Raw genomic sequence first — 23,201 nt, 5'->3', positions numbered from 1 at the left:
TTAGGTTTAGGATAATAATGAAGTTGAGCATGTTATATGTTTGAAGATGGTTTGAAAAGCCAACGAGCTAAATATTTTAAAGGTATGATTATGGAGAAGGGTAGTGGAGGAGCGTACATAAGGGTAGGCATTCAGGTTCGGGACAGGATTAAGGATAGTTAGGTTTGGGATAAGAGGTAAATGTGTGATTAGGGATAAAGGAAAGAGAAGAGACAGAGTTAAATTGTGTTACAGTTAGCATTGAGGATAGTTAGGTTTAGATTACTAGGTAGGATAAGAGAGGAGGAAGATAGAGGGTGATAATAAGGGTATGAGTTACAGTTAAGATTAAGGATAGTTAGGTTTAGGATAGTAGTTAAACATAGGATTAGGGAAAATGGAAGGGGAAGAGAGGACAAGGATTAGGGTATGTCAAGGTTAGCATTAAGCGTAATTAGGTTAAGGATAAGGTGATGGGGTAAAGAAAGGGGAGTAGAGAGGATGAGGTCATGGTATGGGTTATGGTTAACATTAATGATAGGTCCAGCATAATAGATAAAGGTAGGATGAGGGATAAGGAAAGGACAAGGCACAGGGTAAGAGTAAGCGTTACGTTTAATGTTAAGAATAGTTGTGGTTAATTTATGGGTAATCAGACAGGTTAAAGTTTAGGCTTAGGGTTAACATTAAGGATAGTTAGGTTTAGGATAAGAGCTAAAGACAGGATTAGAGATAGGGGAATGGGAAGAGAAAGCATATGGGTATGAGTATTGGTTACGGTTAACATTAAGAATAGTTAGGTTTCACCTAATAAAGCACGATTGGGGAAAAAGGGATGAGGAAAATAAAGTGTAGGGTTAAGCAATAGAAGACTGTGATTACAGAAAAATGGATTATTAATAGTAGAGAAAGGGGTGGGGGGGTATTGGGAATTTCTCCACAAGTTAGTGGGATATGTAATGGAATAATATTTTAATTACAAGTTGATTTTTTAATTACATGCAATAAAACAGGGTTTTTACCTGGTGCGTATTTGCCTATACAGTTTCAACTATATTTCTTCTGGGATTTGTTTCAGTGGTATGTGACCATTGAGGTGCTAATACATTAAAATAGATTTGAAGTTATATTCAGCCAGTGACAGACATGGCTCTCGAGTGGATTACCGGTCAAGCTAGTGACTGGGTAAATAACCATTTTTAAGGGCCCACCTGGGTGGACAGTGATTTTGAGTATAGGAAAAAGGCAAGAAGTAGCGTCTTACAGAGAGAAGCTTGCAATATTGCTGGCCTTGTGAAAAACCAGGAAGCTTCAAATTATGCTGGCCTTGGGAAAACCTAGGACAATTAGGGAGAAAGAGTCAGTTGGACAGCTAGGTTTTGTTGGAGCTTCGGATGAGATGTAACCCATGTGGATGCTGCAGAGGCTCTTGTTTTGGACTCCTCCTTGACCTGGGAGCAAGAGTATGGCCCTAAAAGATGGAGGATATGGTTTCATCACCTCTGTGAGAGGCCAGCATTGTGTGTCCATCGCAGATGGTGTAGGTGTCTGGTGGCGAGACTAAGAAAAATACTTTTTTCAAATTTGTTGATCTGTGTGGGGTGACATTGACAATGGTCTATTTGCAGGGCAAATCTGTAGATGGGAGGATTCTTTGAAAACTCTTAAGGTGGAATACGAACTTTTGTCAATGTTGATATAACTCTTAGACCACGCAAGAGGGTTTGGCGAATAAAAAGGGAAGGTCTCTTCAGAGCAGACTGGCACAGGACAATGGTCAATGGATTTGAGAGCTGATTCTTCTGAAAACCTACAGCTTGCAATGTTTTTTGTGTGTCTTATTAGTTCCCAGAATTTCTTTGGCACAGGAAATGGTAATACCATGAGCACCTTATAGGAGACAGTGACCTGGTTGTGGTGTAGAACATCAAAAGAAGCAACGACGAGGACACAGATGAGCGATCGAGCATTTATTCTCCCTGAAATGCATCACATTGAACACTGCAGGTAATAAGTTAGTCATATTCGTGTACAAAAGTTGGCAGATAAAAGACACATGCACAGTCATTATTGCTATTGTAGTTTCTTCCTATGTACAATATATGGAGCAGCACCCAGAAGCAGAGGAACCTCTCGGCTCCTTGTGAGGCTTTGTTCCCTTCACTGGGAAGATTATTTATGTGTGGCAGAAGCAGATGTGTGTGCAAGTTGTATCTGCATATACAATAAAGATAATATATGAGAAATGTGTGTTTGGTGGGTAGAGGTGTTTTTGTGTGTATGCGTGTGTGGGCACTGATCTGGAGCGTGTATTGCCAAGAACATGTGTTGTTGAGGTGCGCTGATGGTGGCTGGTGTATATTTGAATACAGTTCTTAATCTGCACATAAACACTGGCTAACATGTAAAGGAATCTGTGAAGAGCAAATTAATGTGTTTTTGGGGTACACTTATGGAATCAGCCATGCAACAATTAGGGATTGTTTGTGTGGAACTTGAGGATGGAGTGTGCTTTTTGCATTGAGACAAATCTTAGAAAGCCATAGCTGATTTGCATGTGGTTGGTCCCTGTCTGTAATGACACAATATGAAAGAATATATGAGTGAATGTGCCCAGAACAAAGGCCATTAGGCAACGTTTTTTCAACTACATCCACCCATCGATTTTTGCCTTTCTTATTGAGACACTCTAAGTGGCACAGGTATGCCCAGATGTGGGCCTGACAGCTCAGTGCGCCATAGTCACTCCAGTTGCACATTGTATATCAGGCATAGTAGGGTGAAAACATGACTGGCACATGGCCCAGAAGTGTGAGCTTGACTTTCTAGTCAGTTGAAGTCCCAAGCCAGATTGATTTATGTTTGGTTTCAGTCCCTAATGACATAGTGAGCAAAAATCAATGGAAAATAATGTTATCCAGATGAATCAACAGAGTTTAAGAGTATTTTAAGCATTTCAACCCATCACGTTTTGTCTTTCTCATTGATTTACCCTGTAGGTTTCCTGTGGCACTTGTGCAACAGATTGAGAGAGGTAGCCACATATTGCACTTCTGTGTGCTTCACAGGTGGAGCAGCGAGGTGTATCTTCTGTGTAACACAATATGATTTCTGGCCACCACTTTAGCATAAAATAAAGAGAATACAGAACCACTGTCCTTGCTGAAAATTACAGCATAGGCCAGAGGACTGTAAACTTGCCACCATCGACTCTGGGCATATTTGTGCCTGACACTAGCCCAGATTAAGTAACCCATTCTGCATGACGTCAGCACAGTGTGTGAGAGCTCCTGAGCCTGGCACCAGCAGTCTGTGGGATACCCCTTCTTCAACTAGCTTATACATTGAGGCCCTTCTTGATAACTCCAGCACAGACTAGGGATGCCCCCTGCTTTTGCATGAGCAGAGACTGAGAGGGCCTCCCTCCCCTCCCCCCACCCCCGCAACACTAGAAATGGATGGCACCCATCTTCCAAACAGCAGCTGCCAGGCCCATACAAAAGCAGGCTTAGCAGACTTTTGTGATAGATCCGTGCTGAGGCAGGTCACGTCAGCCACCACTAGGTGGCACCTTATGCTGGAGCTGCCTCATGATGTCCTAAAAGGGATTTGCAGAGGTGATTTACATGCAGCTGCGCAGAGTTCTCTGCTATGGAGATCTCTGAACTTCAGGACTGGGAGCCCAGGTGGAGTCACACAACCTTCCCAGGAGAACGCCTGCTGCAGCTTTCTAGGCAAAGAACTAGAAATGTTTTGTGAATAGAAAAAAGTAGGAAAAGTATGATGAGGTGGAGATCTGCACCCATACTACTACTACTTTGCTTGTGAATCGTAACATCTAAGAAGACCCCCACATGGCATTTGTGAGCAGGACCCCATAGAACAGTGGTTCCCAACCTGTGGTCCAGGGGATTCTGGGGGTCCGCGAAGCCTCCTCAGGGGTCCGCGACTGCTTAGAAAATTAATATTATTAACAGATTAGGTCTCCAGCTTTCAGTAATGACTCTGGTGGGGGTTCTCTGAATTCCAATAATGATTCATTGGGGGTCCCTGGGTCCAGGAATGATAAAGTGGGGTCCACAGAAGTCAAAAGGTTGGGAACCACTGCCATAGAACATTCTGACAGGCTCGTCAGCAGTGATAGTTTGTGTCCCCCTCCCTGAACCAAGAAGGTTTGTGGCACTCTCTTCCCAACCCCAGTGGTGACTCCGGTTCCCCTATCCCTGACACCTTCAGAGTATAAAATGTCTATTGTAGGATCAGGAAGGCCTAATACATGCCAAACTTTCATGACCTCCTCATAAGTTACATGCATGTACAATTATTCTAATAGAACTCAAATATGTAGGGAGTGCATACCCTGAAAATCTAGCATGAATCTGGCCCTCCTGGACTATCACTGGACACCGGTCAGTTCTCCTCTGGAGCAAATTGTCCTGTGCACTGACTTATACACAGTGCTTGTGTCAGAGAAGTGGTATTTTGTCAGTAAGAATGAGTTGATGCCCTTTTTTCTATCTGTGGGTGCATGGCAGAAGAAACTGTAGGCTTCCATCAGCTTCTCTTGTTCTGGACCCTGGGAAATGGGAAGGCATGTCACAGGTGCTAGGGTGGCTTACTTCGCTCTGTCTCAACAAATGCATAACACTTTCAAATAAATAACAAATTAAATAAATTAGCTCATATTAAATACAAATAATTAAATAATTTAAATCATGATTTCTTCCATGATACCGAAGTGAGGTGCCGTCTGGCGAGGAAGTGCCAAGGTGGAGTGGTCTGTGACTTGAAAGTGTGCCCTTGGGTTCATACGTATCTAAAAGGGATGGTTCTGTGGCATCTGCAGGTCCCTTTTCCCTGAACATGTCCAGGAGCGGGAAAGTAGACTGTGGGACCTGGAGGGAAAGGTCACATACCATAGGTGACAGGCCACAAAGGGTCAATCATGCATGTCTGAAGAAACTACCTGGGACACACGATGGAGGTTGCATGTCCAGGGTTTGGAGCCTTAGTGGACATGTACCAAGGTTACCCCTGGATTGAATGTATATGCATCCCAGTAAGGGGTCAACATCTTGGTACCCGAGTTCCAGAGGGGTCTGTTTTTCCTTTACACGCAAGGGGAACTCATATGACCCAGTGTCAGAAGGAGCAGTTTCTCCCATCGAGTCATTTTTCCCAACTTTGAAAAGGAGGGCATATTTATACTGTGTACAATCCAAAAAATACAACCTCGTAGGTAGAACATTTCTGGTAAGTACCACAGGTGAGAGGAATTGGTAAGCCTAGGGTAAAGCCAAGCAGGTATGACCCCATAAATTGCACAGGCAATAGCACACCCCAGAATCAGATCAAGCAGAGGTGACCTCGGTTTGTGTCCAGACATGGATGACTGACAGCCTCCTGCAGTGTCCCATAGTTCTGGTCAGCTCACAGGGAGCTCAGCGAACTTAAGTGGAATGCTTCTCTGATAGAGGGAGTTACCTATTAAATAAAAAAAATCAATTTCTCCACGTCTTTGTCTGAAAAGCCCCACTGTGTAGAACGGAGGGTACACAGTGTCCAAAGAGGTGGGGGCAAGGGGAGAACTGCAGTTTTCTTATTGCATATAAAAGCTTTCGTTCTCTCAATGTGGCAGAATAAACTAAAGCGCCCCCTCCACCCCAGGACTGGAAGACAAACCATAGACACTCAAGTTTGGGTTCTAGGAAGCTGCAGATTTTGGGTGCCCCCTCCCCCCTTTAACCTACCCCCCATGGCCCCATCTACCTGGCACAGACCCGCCTCCCTGGCACAACCCCGCGAACACCACAGGGTACAGTTGGCACCTTAGAAAATAAATACTCGTTCCCACAGTAACAAACAGAATAAATAACATGGCGATTGCAAAGAGTTTTCAGTAAACACTGCGTTGCGCAGGCAGCAGGCCCCTGGCGCGCGAGGCGGCCTTCTGACACTTCCCTGAAGCGCGCGTGCGCCTGGAATACTGCTGAGGTGTCACAGTCCACGTGCTTTCAGCCTGCGAGCTGCTGTGCGTAGGAAGACTGGGGAAAAAGAGTCATTTCTCAGAAAGGAAGAGCAATAATATTGCATAAAATTCAGCAGAGGTTCCGTTGGTTGGTGGATGGGCTAAAGTTTTAGAAGGAATGCGAGAATGTCCCGCCCCCTCCCCTCCCCAATACATAATCCTAAATAGCCAACATGAGAAAATTATTCTGGCTTCTCTAAATATCGTGCCTATAACTATTTGCTATAAAATATTCTAGGTGGGGCCTGGCCACTTGAGCACACCCTCCCCATAGTACCTCCCCCTAAGTATGAAACTGGAAGCCCCTTGCCCTGGTCGCAGGGCTACCTACACCCCTCTAATATTCCTGGAGCCCTTCTATCAACAACAAAATATCCTGCCTGAAGCCCTCCATCATGGAAACGTGCTGCCTTGACTGCAACACATGCCAAAGGGAAGTCAGGGTAAAAAGAAGGAAGTGCTGAATTGTACACTGTAGAATACCTAAATGAGGTAAGGGTCCCGAAGAGGTCCAAAAAAGTGCTGTGAGAGAAGGGAAGTATCCAGGATTCTGCATGCTTTTATAGGCGTGGACCAGTGCAGAATGGAGACAGGATTCAGAGAGGACAGCTCAGCACTCACCCCACTGCTCTGGTGCCACAGGCCCAGGCACCCTTTGTCTAACGAAATGGAGTAGGAAATGACCAGAGGGATGCCGCTCTCTGTGTCCATCTGACTGACCATTTCCCCATGCCCATCTCTCAAACCCATTGTCTCATTTGTTTCTTATTGCATGCATTCATCCTGTTCAATGCACTCGTGCTCTGTGCCCTTGAAGCAGGCCGACTCGTAGTGCTTGTTTAGGTAAGACTTGAGGGCGAAGGTCTTCTCGCAGCGCTTGCACTTGTAGTGCTTGAAGGCTGAGTGGGTCTGCATGTGGGCACGCAGGTTAGAGCGGTCGGCGAAGGCCTTGCCGCAGTGCGCACAGCCAAAGGGCTTCTCGCCTGTGTGAGAGCGCATGTGCCCCTGTAGTAGCCAAGGCCGGCTGAAGGCCTTGCTGCACACATCACACTTGTGCTTCAGGTTGTGCGTCAGCAGGTGCATAGCCAAGGCCGGCATGGACACGTAGGTCTTGTTGCAGGTGGGACATTTGCGTGCCATCTTGCTGTCCAGGCTCCGGTGCGTCTGCTTGTGTCGGCTGAGGTTGGAGGATGTGGCGTAGCTCTTCCCACATTCACTGCAGGAGTGCCTCTGGCTGCCGCACCCTGGGCTCCTGCCCTGGCGCCTTGACCGCCCATCACTGATGAAGAAGGAGTCCATGGAGTAGCTGTCCGTGACAGCAGCCTCGCCACTGAAGTAGCCAGCTGAGAGGCTGGAGTGGGGGCTATCCGGCTCGCTGAACTCATCGTGCGGTGGAGTGTAGAGGGGGTCGGGGGATGGTGAGCGTAGAACAGGCGCCTTCCCTTTCTTGTACGGGGTCGAGGTGATGCAGTGCTCAATATAACCTGTGGGAAGAGAGAGAGCATCTGGGTGAGCACAGGATCACTTGAGAAATAGTTTAATCACTTACTCTAGCTATACTGCAGAGATACGTGGACTGGTCTACAAGGGAAAGCAAGACATTTTCCAGACAGGCAATCAGCTTTAAAAGTGTAGTAAGTCCGGGGAGGTCCTGCCCAACTCTGCATGCATTTTCATGGGCACATTTCTTGTGTGACAAATTAGACTTTGTTGTATGTGATTTCATAGGAAAACTATTTCATGGAATACCATTACTGAGAATCCATTTCACTTAAACTGTTAATGGAAATTTGCAGAATTAATGGCATTTACCGTTTCATTGAAACCAATTGATAGAATGACTCGTTTTTGAAGATTGTCTTTTGTATGCTATTGTTAAGGTGCAAATGCAAAATAAGGTGTAGTGCAGGTTTTACTTTGAGAAATGTTTTCGTCAGATTTTTTTTAATTTCGTTTTTTTACTTCAGGGAGCATTATTTTGGATGTATATATTTTACTTTGTCAAACAATTATGTTGGATACTTTTCATTTGGTGAATCCCAATCACCCTAAACACCATCCATCCGTGACCACCTCACAACCCCCAAAACGCCATCCATTTCCACTCACTAAAAGCTCTTCAGCATGCCTGAACTGTGTTTAGTATCCTTTTTTGGTGTGAAAGGGGCGGGGCATTGGGGGTGACAAGCAGTGAGAGGAGTGCACTGTGCACTCTCTCAGAGTGCATGTGCGTTTAGCCGGGTGTCTCAGGCCGGCAAAACACACATGCGTAGTGTGCTATCTCCAGCCCGGCACTGTGTTGCGGGGCTGGAGAGAGCAGGCGCAGGCTGCCAGTCTGCCTGAGAGCACCCTGGCTGGTCGCTCCCAGCCAGTCCTCACGCTGCTCTGAGCAGCGTGAGGATTGGCCGCAGAGCAGGCTGGGAGCCTGTGCCTCCAGCGAGGGGAGGAAGAGGAGCAGCGCAGCGGCGGATCAGCCAAGTTTTTTAATTTTTTTTTTAGCCTCATCCATACCGGGAGTGAATGGCTTTTCTGCAGATTTACCATACTTCATGGTTAGCCTGACTCTTCCTTAGCCCAGTAGGCCTTTCAGAGGAACAGGACATGAAAACCTCAACATCTGCCTACCTGATTGGGCTTTCTGTGTGCAGTTTAATAAAAATCAATATTTATGCCGGTAAAACACTATCTTTTCAAAGAGAGGTATACATTACTGTGACCCCCCTCCCCTCACTTTCTTGTTTTCTAAATTTGTATCTTGTCTACACGTGTTCTAGAATCCTTTAAATCAGAGAACTTAAGCCTCTTCATAGCGCCATTTTGGGAAAACTCGAAGGCAATCTACTTTACCAACACAACTAGGGAGCCCATGATACTGCAGAAGCGCTTTAATAACTGATTGTCGCTGGCAGCTCTGTGACTGTACCCTTATAAAAAATTAGTTAGTGACACCTACAAGCTTCCTTTGGTAGTGAAGGCTCTGCAGCTCGTCTTAGTAATGGTGCATACATACGCCAGCCAATATTCCTATTTAATACACGTACACATTTTCCTGTGTTAATGTTTAACGAAACTCCGACTTTTTTTTGTTTAATATGCGAGCACAGACTACTGAGGCAGCTAATCCTGAAGCCGTCTCGGGCCTCTTTAATCAATTTACACCCACCCCCTGTCCGTTCAGCTCACTCTTGCAGCTTTCTCCCTTTGTGACGCTTTTCAGTTTTTCTCTTCCTCCGTCTTTCCCATATGTGTCTTTTGCTCGCAGTAAATGCTTGAGGCGAAAAAAAAGTGCCAGCCCACAAAAATAAGTGCCGATGCCGCGCACTGGAAACCACCGGCTCAAATTAAGCACTGGTTGTGATTAAGATTTACAACAGCAGAAGTATTCTATGTCCCACTGACCTTTTAAAACTATCAGTGTTTCACCTAGCAACTGAGGAAGACTTTCTTACTATCTGGACAACGATCAAATCGTTTTCACCCATAGAACCATGCAGGACCCCTTTTAGGGGGTGCGGCTTCTGTGGCCACACTTGGCGCTGACCTCAGAAGGGGTGCTGTATTGAGCATTAACTTTAGACTTTAAAACAGGGTCTCAGTGCGGAGACAGCATTAGTGAAGGCCACAAACAACATCCATGAAACCTTGGGTACTGGGGGCACAGCAGTTCTTATACTCCTTGATCTGTCAGCTGCATTCGATACCATCTCGCATTCCATACTGTTAGAAAAACTGGCAGGTCTGGGGGTATTGGGATTACACTGAAATGCCTTTCATCCTTTCTATCAGAACGCTCAAAAACCACATGCCCTGGTAGCTTTTGCTCCCCCACTAAATCCACCACAGTTGGGTTACCACATGGCTCTGCACTGAATCCTACATTGTTTAATCTTTACATTACCCCTCTGGTGGAGCTGATTGGTGCATATGGTTTTAGATGTTTTGCATATGCAGATGAGACACAACTTATTCTAAGATTGAAAGGTGATAATCAGCAGTTCTCAAACTGTCTAGTAGGAATTGTTAACTGGAGGAGAAAAAAATCACTAATGCTTCAATGGGAAACACAGAACTGATGTTGTGCAGTAATCTGACCATATTGACCCAAAAATGGGGTTCAGCTACACTGGGGCTTCTCCTAATACCAACACCTATAGCAAAAAATGTAGGCATCAAGTTTGACCTGAACCTCTCTTTCACATTACATTTAAACTCATTGATGTCCATCTGCATGCGTCTATTAAGAATTATTCAGAATGTTTGACCTCTGCTTCCTGCTACATCATGGACCAATTCTTTCACGTTTAGACTATGGTATCCCATTACTGTTAGGTCTCCCAAAATGTACTACTAAGTTGTCCAAAATGTAGCAGCCAGATTAGTCCTCAACTTGAGCAGAAGGAACTTTGTCTCCTCCCATCTGCACACACGTCACTGGCTCCCAACCAGAAGGAGTAGCCTGTATAAGGCTCTTCGTCTGTGCCATGAGTCGATGTACAGTCGGAGGAAGGATTACATCACTTCACTGTCCAGTGGATACACACCATCCAGAATACTGAGATCTTCCTTTCAGAACCAGCCTATCACCCCCAAAGGTAATAAAATAAGAACAGGAGGGCGAATTGATTCAGTGATAACCCCAAAGGCGTGGAACAAGTTGCCAAGCTACCTGAGATCACAAAAGGATTTCCTCAAATCTAAACAACATACCTGTTCAACCTTAATATTGGGGAAGTAGATATCTCCTTTTACGTCTTCTTTCTTCTCTAATGGATCAATGTGTCTTAATGGATCAGTGGGATACCTCTTTTTGAGGTCTTATGTGCGATACACAAACATAAACATAACAATGATACCAGATGAGGTTCCTCCGTAGCTTTACAAATGTACTATTCATCCTTCAGTTATTCTGAGAATACTGTGGGGTAACGTGTGTCGTACAGTATGCGTGTGTAGTGTAAATATATAATGTGTGTGTCATATATACACTTAGAATTTCATATTTTGTTTCTGGATCTTCATGTCTGTGGTGTGGAATGTGTGTACCTCCTTCTATTTACAAGTTTTTGTGCTACGCTTGCGTATACAGCATGCCTGTGTACATTGTGAGGTAATGTTTGTTTTTTGAAGTGTGTAGTATTTGTGTATGTCTGTGCACATGCGCGATTCATCTCTTTCTGTGTTCACTACCCAACTAGCCCCAGTGAAACGTCCAGTTGACTGGGTTACAGTGAGAGGGGTTGAGGGGGGGTGAATGATTTATGTTCGGTCATTGTTGCATTAGTCTAGTGGAAAAACAAGATAGTCTGTAGTGTTTCCATTTGGACCCACTACAGCACTAGATTCTGATATACAGCTCCAAGAAGCAGTATGATCCGAAAGAAAGCACCTGTAAGGAGTCAAACTGGAATTTCTGCTAGGGTCTCCTCATAAAAAGCACCTGGCCGGTTATAAGCTTCTGCCAAGAGTGGTGAAGGTGTGTGTATGTTTTTGTGTGCGCGCAAATGTGTGCTTCTGTGTGTCTCAGTGTATGGGCTTGCTAAAGATACAGTGCGTGTGTGTGAGTGCATGCAAGAGTGTGTGTGTGCAGGTTATGTTAGCATGTTTGCGGCTGGCCTGGCATGTTCAAGATAATCCTTGGCCTATATGAGAGGACATCCGTGTTATACAGGGTAGTGGGGTGTTACCCATAGCACATAACATTACCTGGCATTCTGAAGATAATTCTTGGCATAGGGGGCACTTGTGAAAATGCTGGTGCTGATATGTTAGAGGTAACTCTTGGCATAAAAGAGGGCAGCCCGGCAATAGCAAAATGTTGGCCTTGCATTCCAGGGGTAATTTTTGACATATGGAGTCACTTATGGTATATTAGAGTTCCACCCATGGCAACATTTTAGCATTGGGTTACTGAATGCAGCTCTTGGCATAAGGGGGTGTCCATGGCAGAATGATGTCCTTCACATACTGGAGGTGGTTCTTAGAATATGGCAAACATTGTAAAAGATTGGTCAGCTCCTGGAGAGAGTCAGGCTTCTTTGGCACACCATGAAAGTGCTGGAATAGTTCATGAGTGCCCCTTTCAGAGGTGATGACTTTTAAACAGTTTTTGGGGAAACCGTTTAAAAATGTGCTCTGTGTCATCATTTGTTTCAAAATGTTCTTATAATAAATCTGGATCACTTTCTGTGTTCGCTTGCAAGATTTCAGGCCAAGTTTCACACCCCACCACCTCCAAAGATCACTAGCCACCACAGGGGAGCAGAAGTGGCAGGGAGCAGAGTGTGCAGTGTGTGAGCAGAGTGTGCAGTGTGTGAGCAGTGTGGCAGTGTGTGCGCAGAGTGTGCAGTGCGTGAGCAGAGTGTGCAGTGCGTGAGCAGAGTGTGCAGTGTGTGAGCAGTGTGGCAGTGTGTGAGCAGAGTGTGCAGTGTGTGAGCAGAGTGTGCAGTGTGTGAGCAGTGGGTCAGTGTGTGAGCAGAGGGGGCAGTTTGTGAGCAGTGTGTGCAGTGTGTGCGCAGAGTGTGCAGTGCGTGAGCAGGGGAGGCAGTTTGTGAGCAGAGTGTGCAGTGTGTGAGCAGGGGGGGCAGAGTGTGAGCAGAGGGGTAGTGTGTGAGCAGAGTGTGCAGTGTGTGAGCAGAAGGGGCAGTGTGTGAGCGGAGGGGGCAGTGTGTGAGCATAGGGGGCAGTGTGTGAGCAGTGTCCAGTGTGTGAGAAGAGGGGGCAGTGGGTGAGCAGAGGGTCAACGTGTGAGCAGAGGGGGCAGAGTGTGAGCAGAGGGGGCAGACTGTGAGCAGAGCGGACAGTGTGTGAGTAGAGGGGGCAGTGGGTGAGCAGTGTCCAGTGTGTGAGCAGAAGGGGCAGTGGGTGAGCAGAGGGGGCAGTGTGTGAGCATAGGGGGCAGTGTGTGAGCAGAGTGTGCAGTGTGTGAGCAGAGGGGGCAGTGGGTGAGCAGTGTCCAGTGTGTGAGCAGAAGGGGCAGTGGGTGAGCAGATGGGGCAGTGTGTGAGCATAGGGGGCAGTGTGTGAGCAGTGTCCAGTGTGTGAGCAGAGTGTGCAGTGTGTGAGCAGAGGGGGCAGTGGGTGAGCAGTGTCCAGTGTGTGAGCAGAAGGGGCAGTGGGTGAGCAGCGGGGGCAGTGGGTGAGCAGCGGGGGCAGTGTGTGAGCAGAGGGGGCAGAGTGTGAGCAGAGGGGGCAGTGTGTGAGCAGAGTGTGTAGTGTGTGAGTAGAGGGGGCAGTGGGTGAGCAGTGTCCAGTGTGTGAGCAGAAGGGGCAGTGGGTGAGCAGAGGGGGCAGTGTGTGAGCATAGGGGGCAGTGTGTGAGCAGAAAGGCAGTGGGTGAGTAGTGTCCAGTGTGTGAGCAGAAGGGGCAGTGGGTGAGCAGCGGGGGCAGTGTGTGAGCATAGGGGGCAGTGTGTGAGCAGTGTCCAGTGTGTGAGCAGAGGGGGCAGTGGGTGAGCAGAAGGTCAGCGTGTGAGCAGAGGGGGCAGTGTGTAAGCAGAGTGTCCAGTGTGTGAGCAGAAGGGGCAGTGGGTGAGCAGAGTGTGCAGTGTGTGAGCAGAGGGGTCAGTGTGTGAGCAGTGTCCAGTGTGTGAGCAGAGGGGGCAGAGTGTGAGCAGAGGGGTAGTGTGTGAGCAGAGTGTGCAGTGTGTGAGCATAGGGGGCAGTGTGTGAGTAGAGGGGGCAGTTTGTGAGCAGAGTGTGTAGTGCGTGAGCAGAGTGTGCAGTGTGTGAGCAGTGTCCAGTGTGTGAGCAGAGGGGGCAGTGGGTGAGCAGAGTGTGCAGTGTGTGAGCATGGGGCAGTCGCTGAGCAGATTGTGCAAAGTGTGAGCACAGGGCCAGTGTGTTAGCAGACTGTGCAGTGGGTGAACAGAGTTGGCGGTGTGTGGGCAGAAGGGGGAGGAGTAGAGATTTGTCAGTGAAAAGAACAGCATTGTCCAGTCTCAAACCTGATAAAGTTGCTCACATTTCATAAGTGGATAAGTCCACCACGTTCCTGTCCTAACTGAAATCCTACCCACTTTCTAGTCAGACATGGGCCAAGTGACCAAGCCCCCAGACCCAGCATTAATTTTGTGAACCTGGCTGCCATGTTTACAGACACCACCAGTCTGTGCAAAGGAGACACTGTGGCCCATATTTATTAAAGATTTGCGCCACCTTTGCGCCATTTATTTTGACGCTAAAGTGGCACTAACCTAACTCCATATTTATAATTTGACACTAGACCGTCTAGCGTCAAAGTTATGGAGTTAATGCAATTTTTAGGAAGCGCCAACCCACCTTGCGTCAAAGAGATGCAAGGTAGGCGTTCCCTTCCTAAAGATTACGTTAGCCCCCCCACCCCCAGCGCCATATTTAACTCCTGTTACAGAATGGATGCGCAACTGGGAGGCGGGCCTAAATAATGGTGCTAACATGGTGTTAAAGTGAAGGTAGGCTCATTCCCATGGTAGAACACCATAGAATGGGCAAAAAGATGCCTACCCCAAGCCCCAGCAACACCCCCGCCACAGGGACACAACAGGAAGAGGGAGCCCATCCGAGGTAAGCTGCAGGTAAGTGTTTGTGTATGTGTGTGGTGTAAATGGCTCCCCCTTCCTGGCACTGGGTATGTAGGACTTGCTCCAGGGACACTGGTCCCCTGTGGTGGGCACTGGTCTAGGGGTACTGACTCCTGTCTATACTTACACAGGAGTCATTATTTGGCTGCTTGTGCATCAAAACATGACGCTAGGCTGACTAGCGGCAGATGTTTGGCTGCTAATCAGCCTACCGTTATTTCTGATTCACTAGCGTCATTTCCCCTAACACCATCCCTCACTGGCTAGCGTCTTTTTTTTAGATGCTAGCCATTCCTTAGCGCCATTGTGCATCATTTTATAAATATGGCGCACGTATGGCGTTAGCCAGCATTGAAAAAAAATGACACACAACTGCATTAGCCCAGTTGTGCGCCAGATTCCATAAATATGGGCCTGTATGTTTGTCTGTGGAATGTAGACAAGGCCTGCCTGCATAATGTAGCCAGAACTTGCTGGTGTATGTACTTTAGACATGGCACACTTATCAGAAGTATGCGTAGTGTGCATGTTGCGTGGTCCATGTGTGTGTCTCTTATTACAGTGTTTACTTTCGCTTGTCCTTTGTCTCTCCTCCCAAACACAGCATACATGCGTGCACAATGTAGGCCAGGCATAGCAGGCCTCTGTATGATTGCTCTGAGATGCTTAGTGTGAGGTGTATGTGTGCATGTATGTACTTCCTCCCTCCCCACTTTGCCCTTCCGTGGATACAGTCTGACTCTCTGCATGTTGTGTGTGCACCTGCTTGTTCTTTGTTCTTGGGGGGGGGGGGGGGTCTGGAGGGGAAAAAAGAGAGAGAGTGAGGGAGATGCTTGTCCGTGTGGCATACATGGCAACATTTCAAACCTGTAAAGTGAGAGATTTTGAAAATAAAATTGAGAGAATGATTTGTTCCTTTTGGCTTCTATTGAGGCAGAGGCAATTTTATGCGGGAAACTAAAGACATTTTTAGCTAAAATAAAATCGAGTCTCCCGCCTGAATCGGGTCTGTTGGCATGCATGGTGTGGCCGTTGTTTAGTCAGGGTTGGATTGGCCATTTACTCCATGAGACGTCCCCTGGCTGGGAGGGTGGCTGGAGCCATGGGAGGCCGCAGCAGACACTGCATGAAAAGACTGAGAGGATGAGAAAGAGACACAGGAACTTGGCGAGGGGGGGCGGGCCTGGTTTGAACATCGCAGCAGGGGCTGCTTTTGGTGCTGGCCCCGTGTAGTGGGCCTAGCGCCAGGTAGCGCCAGGTAGCGCCGTGTGTGATTTCACTGAGCTGTGTAGCAAGGATGCCGTAGGCCCTTCTGCAAGCAAGGAAATGGCCAGTTTCACCGCTTTTTGGGTATTAAAAACAACAATTATCAGGGCCCGGTGTCACGCAGTTGTTGCGGTAGCTATAATGTTACCGATCTCACTCGACCCTGGTTCGGCACTACCCCTCTCCTCAGCCGCATCAGTGCCCGTGTGTACGCACGGTGTGTACAATCCTGTGCCCCTGCCCTCTCCTCAGCCGCATCAGAGCCCGTGTGTACGTACGGTGGGTACATTCCTGTGCCCCTGCCCTCTCCCCAGACGCATCAGTGCCCGTGTGTACGCACGGTGTGCCCTCTCATGTGCCCCTGCCCTCTCCTCAGCCGCATCAGTGCCCGTGTGTACGCTCGGCGTGTACATTCCTGTGCCCCCCTCTCCTCAGCTGCATCAGTGCCCGTGTGTACGTACGGTGGTTACATTCATGTGCCCTGCCCTCTCCTCAGGCGCATCAGTGCCCGTGTGTACGCACGGTGTGTACTTTCCAGATCTCCTGCCCCCCTCCCCAGATACACCGGTGCCCCTGTGTAGGCACAATGTTTACTTTTTAGACTCCTACCCCTCTCCTCGGACGCATCAGTGCCCCTGTATACGCTCGGTGTGTACTTTCTATATGCCCTACCCCTCTCTTCAAACACAGAGGTGTCCCTGTACGCGCTCTATGTACTTTCTTGTTCTCCTGCCCCGCATCCCATACACAGCGGCCCCCCTGTGCACCCTCGGTGTGTACATTCCTTTCCTGTTCTGCCCCTCTTCACAGACACAGCGGTGCACCTGTGTACGTATGGTGTGTACTTTCCTGTTCTTCTGTCCCTCTTCTCATACACAGTGGTGCACCTGTGTACGTATGGTGAGTATTTTCCTGTTCTCCTGCCCCCTTCCCAGACGCAGCTGTGCCCCGGTGTGCGCCGTGTACTCCTATTTCTCCTGCCCACTCTCCTCAGATGCAGCCTCCCCGGTCCATTAGCTCCCAGCCCATTAGACAGCAGTCAATATTTAATTACTTCCCATCTAGCCCGGCCTTCAGGAAGACCCTGCCCCACCCCCAAGCGCCAGGCCAACCAGTGTTCCCATCCGAGGGAGCACATCCGGGATAGAGGCACTTAACCAAACCTGACCCCTGGAGAGATGGGTGAACCGGTGGGGGTGGGGGGGGGGGGGGGGGTGGCTGGTCCACTGTGTCCACAACCCAAGAGTACATGCACCAGCAGGTCCTGCTATATATAGCATTATTTGTCAAAAGCAGGGCCACTGGAATTATGCGATTGTTAGTCGATTGTCACATAAAGGTTTGCCGCATTTACCACATAATCCATCATCTGCCACATAATCTGCAGATTTTAAGAAAAAAAATGTTTCTAGCGCAAATAGTTTAAAAGTTACTATAAATGTGACAATACATAAGGCAGCGCAGTGGATGGCCCTTTGCAAAGCTGGACTGGTCACCTTGCCGTTGCTTCTTGCTTTATTTGGGTGTTAAACTGGTGCTAATGAGGTGCAACCAATGCCCAGAGAGTGTTACCAAATGTAAAAAAAGGCCACAAAAATGAAGTAATATTATAAAAAAATGTGCTGCATACTTTGCCTTTTCTTGCCACATAATTTACTCAACCCTGCTGTATAATTTGTCCATCGCCTGCCACATAATTCCGGTGGCCCTGGTCATAAGTGACTGGAGAGAGGGATTCGGCTCATAAAAGGCACAGAAGCCACCATGTTGCATGAACTGAATGAATGAATGACCACCTGGAAGAGATAATGAATGAAAGAATAGGGTGGTCTCTGACCCGGTGTGTCACAGTGCTTGCGATCAGGTGAAACTATTAATGTAAAAGAGAAACACATTGGCTCAAGAGATAAACTAGGGGACACTGGCACCTGCTCCCCCTTTGCACTGTTGCTATCAATCACTCAGAGAGTGCCCTATCACACACTCTCTAACCCTGCCTGTGCGTTGCCCGCTTTGCTGCTGGCGAGTTCGATGTGATGTGCATTAATTGCAAACCTCAGCAACTCCGATCGTGGTACAGGTGCACAGCAGCAATCATCTAGGTGAGCTAAAAATCTTCATTTCAAACTTTAAATCGGACTTCAAGGGGCAATCAGGCTAGAACGCAGCATTTCACTAATGCCATGGCTTTCCGAAGCGTGTTGTCACATCACAGTGACCTCTCTATGACTACTTTGCTGTGTATTTCTCAGGTCCTCGTCCTTACAGCACAGCACTGAATACATGGGGTGTACCCTGATAATCCCAGGTATCATGCCTAGTAGAGCCCGCCCTGTGAAGACTGTCCTTCTAGTAGAAGGTCTTTCGACCGAGTGCTCTGGCATCCGATAGTGCCTGTAGGCCCCATGGTCACCACCCGATGAAATACAATGCGTTAATGGAGGGAACATGGCAAATCGATAGCCTTCGGAGGCAGTGTGCTGCCTTCACGGTAATGTCAGGCATCCCTTCTTGCTTTAGTAAGCTTTCCTTTTCAGCTCCTCTTACCCTGTCGTCCCAAGTGACCGTGGCAGATGCATCTTTTGTACTCCTTTGCCTTCCTTCTTATTTGATGGAATTTTCCAGATTGTGTACATCTGCACATGAGTGAAGATTTTTGCATTTAATCATTATTAGAACATTGGAATGTTGATCGCTTCATTGAAGACAATGGAGAGGCTTTGGGCTTATAATGGCTGGTATAGGACTGCTACTCCAATATTGCAACGTTTGTCTTTCTGCTTCTCACTTTTTAATTTATAAAATTCTGTCCCTAGTGGGTTGAATGTTCTAATAGCCTTATAGCCTCTGGCTATACCTGTTGTTGGTAGCCCTTACCCTCTTTATAACTCGGGTTCTGGGCCTTTAACAGCCAGTATCATTCTCTGCAGCAGGCTATAAGGCTAATCCACCACTACACCTCTCACACCACCAAATAACTTGTTTTGGTAATTGCAAGTGTCACTAACATCCAACTCTTTGTTGGAGGAGAAAGGTTGACGCAACCCACGTGGGAATCAAAGCGGTGACCTTAATATACAAAGAAGCTTCTGTTGCAGGTTCATCAACCCTGCATGCTGTCTTACAAATTACAGTACAAGGTAACTTTGCAGAGGCGCTTTACCAGCATTTAAAATATGATAACATGTGGATCCATCTAGAGCTCACAAGAGGCCATTAAAAGACTGTTAGAAAGAAGGACAATATCCTACAGCAAGCAGAGTAGTAAATACTGTGCAGTTCTGTGCAGTCTCAGTCAAGGAACTAGCTGCATTTCTGCTGAGAAGCTCCACTTGAAAACAAGAACATCTTGAACTCAGTCCATCTCTCTTGCATCATCACAGTGGTAAGATTAGTTTGGCACAGATATTCAAGAATCAATTACGCATTTCCCGCTGCACCTAGACAAATTTCTATTCAAACCACAGGAGAGATGTAACTGTAGGTCGTCAAGAATGAATTATGCAGTCGCTGCTGCCTTTATGCAGGAGAGTGGAGGGTCTATAGAGCTTCAGGAGTCAGTTTAGTGCCCTTATTTCTCTACACACACACACGTTTGTGTATGTATGCATGTGTGTATGTGTGTATCCCACAGGAGAGCTGTAGACCTATGGAACTCCACAAACGATTTACGCAGATCCGCAGGCCTATATATCGTCAGGAATGATTTATAATGTTGCAGCTTCCTCTATGCATAAAGCATGACTGTGCTGCAGGGTTGAGGAGCTACACCCCTTTGAAAATCCTTATGCATGTCCTGCTGCACTCTGCATGTACCATCTTATCCAGGGCACAGCGGAAGGCATGTAAACAATCAAGAATCATTCATGCAGCCTGCTGTCCCTATGCAGCTACCAGTGGTCCATTGCCCCGCGTTTCGATTACTGAAAGCAGAAGGGTTGTGAATCTACAGATCTTGAAGAATCGCTTGCGTGGTTCCTGCCTCCTGTTTGGTTCTGTCAATATTTAAGAATTGTTCATGGAGTTGCAGCTACTCCTGTGCATCTCTTATCTCTTACTGGTATGAGGAGGCTGTAGGCCATGTAGACTTCGAAGAATCCATCATGCAGTTCCTGCACTACTGTGCATCTCTAGAATCAATCATGCAGTTACTGCTGCTCCTGCCTATCACTTGCCGGTATCGGGAAAGCTGCAGGCCATGTAGGCTTCAAAGAATCGATCATGCAGTCCCTGCTGCTCCTGTGCATCTCTTACTGGTATCAGGAGGGCTGCAGGCTTGACAGAACTTGTGGAACTATGTACGCTGGCCCTGTTACTCCTGCCCATCCTTACTCGTAGCAGGGACGCTCCAGGCATGGTAGACCTTGAAGTATTGCTTAAGCACTTCCTGCTGCTGCTGTTATCAGTTACTGGTAGCAGGAAGGCTGAGGTCATGCGGACCTTTAAGAATCGCTTATGCAGTTCCCCAGACCTTCGCGCATTTTACACCGGTAGCCGGAGGATTGCAGGCCATGTAAACATTGAAGAACCGCATAAGCAGTTCCTGCGTCCCCTGTGGACCCATCACCGCTCTCAGGAAGGCAGCAGAACTGCTGGCCTCCATGCTTTGCTAAGGCAGGTCTTCTGTCGCCCTACTTCTCTGGTGCTGTGTCAGCACGTGGGCCCTTTCCTCCAGCGATCCCACGTGTGACTGGGAAAAGCACAATTAATTTCCCTGGAGGCTTCATTAATCATTCCTTGGCTTACTTTCTGGTAACGCCTCTTCTCTGAGGCAGGTGGCGCGTGCACGGCTCTGCTTGGAGAGCGTTCAACCCTCGGGGCATCTTAGTGGAAACAGCACCTCCCTCCCTCAGGCTCTTTGCATCCTTGACCCATTTCTGACCTCCTCCTTTTTAGGTCTGGATTTTGACTGCACAGATCTCAAACAAACCGACTGCTAACAATAGCATTGGCGTTAGGTCCGTCCCTTTAATTTATTTGTTTCTTCTTTCTTGGAATAGACTCTTTTAGCCATGGGCTTGCGAATTTGTCAATCAGATTTTGGCACAGCCTAGTGGAGTATTCATCTCTCATCAAATGCTATTGGTTGCTTGGGTGTATTCTTCCACTCCGCTTGAGTGTTTACATTGGACTGCATGAAGGACTGTACTGAACTAGTCCTATATGTACAATTCTGCTAGCTCCCACCTGTGTCTCACTCTAGTCTGTTAACATTGTCTGTGTTAGCACATCAAACCCAGACATATTTGCTTTACCAATGCTTGTTTCTGTTGCCACCTACCATAAAGTGGACCATCACTTGCATTGCCACCCTTAGCTCTTCTGCATGTTGGCTATCCTGGTGCACACAAGTTCCAGTCACCAATAAAACATAAGGCATGATTTACCCCTCGCTGGTCCTAGATGACCCGAGAAGTGACTTGTTCTGTTCCTACTCCGCCCAGGTCAAGGAAGTTGAGTTGGTGCATGACCAAAAAAGCCATATCAACTGGATCACTGAGACAGTTTGCCAGAGGTGTTGATCTCGTTTCTTAGGGCAACATGCATTTCTGGGACAAGATGGGCGAACAGTTCTTGGGATTACACTAGCCCTTCTTGCTCTATTAGCATCAATGACCATCTGATGAGCCCCATGTTACGTCAGCTTCTGTTCCAGTCCATTCCTGGCCCTGAGAGAGTTCTTTCCTATGTCCCTGCTGTTTTCAGATTGGAAGCCATTTCTGTCATTTACTGGCCCCTGTCCTACCCCCGAACATTCTCTCCTTTCCTTTTAACATCACTAATGTGTTTTGGTGACCTCCTTAGTATCCTCTATGTCTCCAGCAGCGAACCCACACTTTATGTCCAAGAGTTGACATAGACAGTGAATGATAAGTGGAGCCGATTGATGAACTCACTGTGAGATACATCGATAAATAGAAGATGTGTTAACATGACATACAGCCACCTTAAAAGTACTCTTCCATCCTACCAGTGAGTGGAAACGAGAAGCAAATGTGTGGGCAGAAGGAACATGTAAGCCGAGAAGAGTGTTAGGACTTGCAATTAAATTTTGGGAGGGTCTTACCACTTGGGTTTTATGTCAGAATATCGGCTACAGAAATATTGTGCTGTAAAAATATTGTAGCCAAATATAGACAACTAAAATATTGTGAAGGTAGTTTACATAGGTAAATATATATATTTATTTCTAAACCTTGTGCCAACAAGAAAACGAGCACTCAGGTGTGCTGAGGTGAAAAGTGTGCGTTTTCTTGTTGGCACAAGGTTTGGATATATATCGCCAGAAGGTAGTTATAGTTAGGACCTAGTTTCTATAGAAAAAGCATTTTTTTCATTTGTTAATAACTTTGGCACCGTTTGATGAATGTTCACAGAATTTTCCCCAAAAATGCGCTGCTCACTTCAGAGTCTGTATGGAAAGTTCCGGGATGAGGACAGGCTGAGAAAAAGGGGGTGTCCCAAAACGCTTTTTCGCTATTCATTTTTCCATAGGGATTTTGAACAGGAATAGCGGCCGAACCACTGGACGGATTTACAACAAATGTGGCAGAAAGCTAGGTCCTGGTCCAGAAAGCAATCTTTTTGTGATTTGGTGGGAATCAGTGAATCCGTTCAGTGGTTTTCTAGTTATTAAATGAAAACCAAATTTGTACATATAGGGATGCGTATCCTCCTCAGATCCTGGGGGAAAAGCAAGGCCCTGATTGTCTGACCATAACCTGACAGAAAAGTTGCGGCCACCATTTTGTTTCTCGCATTGCCTGGGGGGATGGGAAAAACAGTCTGAAAAACCATATAAGGAGTCAGGATACAGGTATCCTGACCCCAAAGGACACATGCAGGGGTCCTGGGGAAACACTTGCCCATTTTTCTGCTTAGGGACGATCCGTGGATTTGAGGACCCTAATTTTTATATATAGGGACGCGGACCCTCCTCAGATCCTGGGGAAAAGCTAGGCCCTGATTCGCTGACAGAAATATTAACGTGTGCTTTATAAAAATCATAAAAGTTCAATGAAAAAAAAAGGTTGCAGGAATGTTGGAGTTAGGTTGATGTTTTACCCATACAAAACCATAGAAATTCAGCAGTTATAGTTATACTTATAGTTATACTTATCTGAAGAATCTATAACTCATGCCGGAAAGTAACTTTGAGCAACGAGTTATAGTTTCTTAACATAAGTATAACTATAAGTATATAAGCTAAATTTATATCGTTTTGCGTGGGTAAAACATCAACCTAACTATAAAGTCCATCTAACCTTTGTTTTTTTCAGTGGAAATATATATATATTCTTGCGCACAATGTTTGCTTGAACAATCGCTGTCACTTTAGAGTACAACAGCAATCCTGAATATTCCAGGTA

General features: G+C 46.9%; 1 protein-coding gene across 1 annotated transcript in view; it reads right to left on the bottom strand.

Annotated features, from left to right (window-relative positions):
- Positions 1-1,934: 1,934 nt before the first annotated feature.
- Positions 1,935-23,201, bottom strand: part of SCRT2 (scratch family transcriptional repressor 2) — a 33,326-nt gene continuing 12,059 nt past the window's right edge. The window contains exon 2 of the mRNA XM_069243311.1: positions 1,935-7,491. Coding sequence (XP_069099412.1) covers positions 6,773-7,491 — 719 coding nt within the window. The 3' untranslated portion in view covers positions 1,935-6,772. The remainder of the gene's footprint in view (positions 7,492-23,201) is intronic.

Source organism: Pleurodeles waltl, chromosome 7 (assembly GCF_031143425.1).
Source record: "Pleurodeles waltl isolate 20211129_DDA chromosome 7, aPleWal1.hap1.20221129, whole genome shotgun sequence".
NCBI lineage: Eukaryota > Metazoa > Chordata > Amphibia > Caudata > Salamandridae > Pleurodeles > Pleurodeles waltl.
This window is presented reverse-complemented; position numbering and strand designations above follow the sequence as displayed.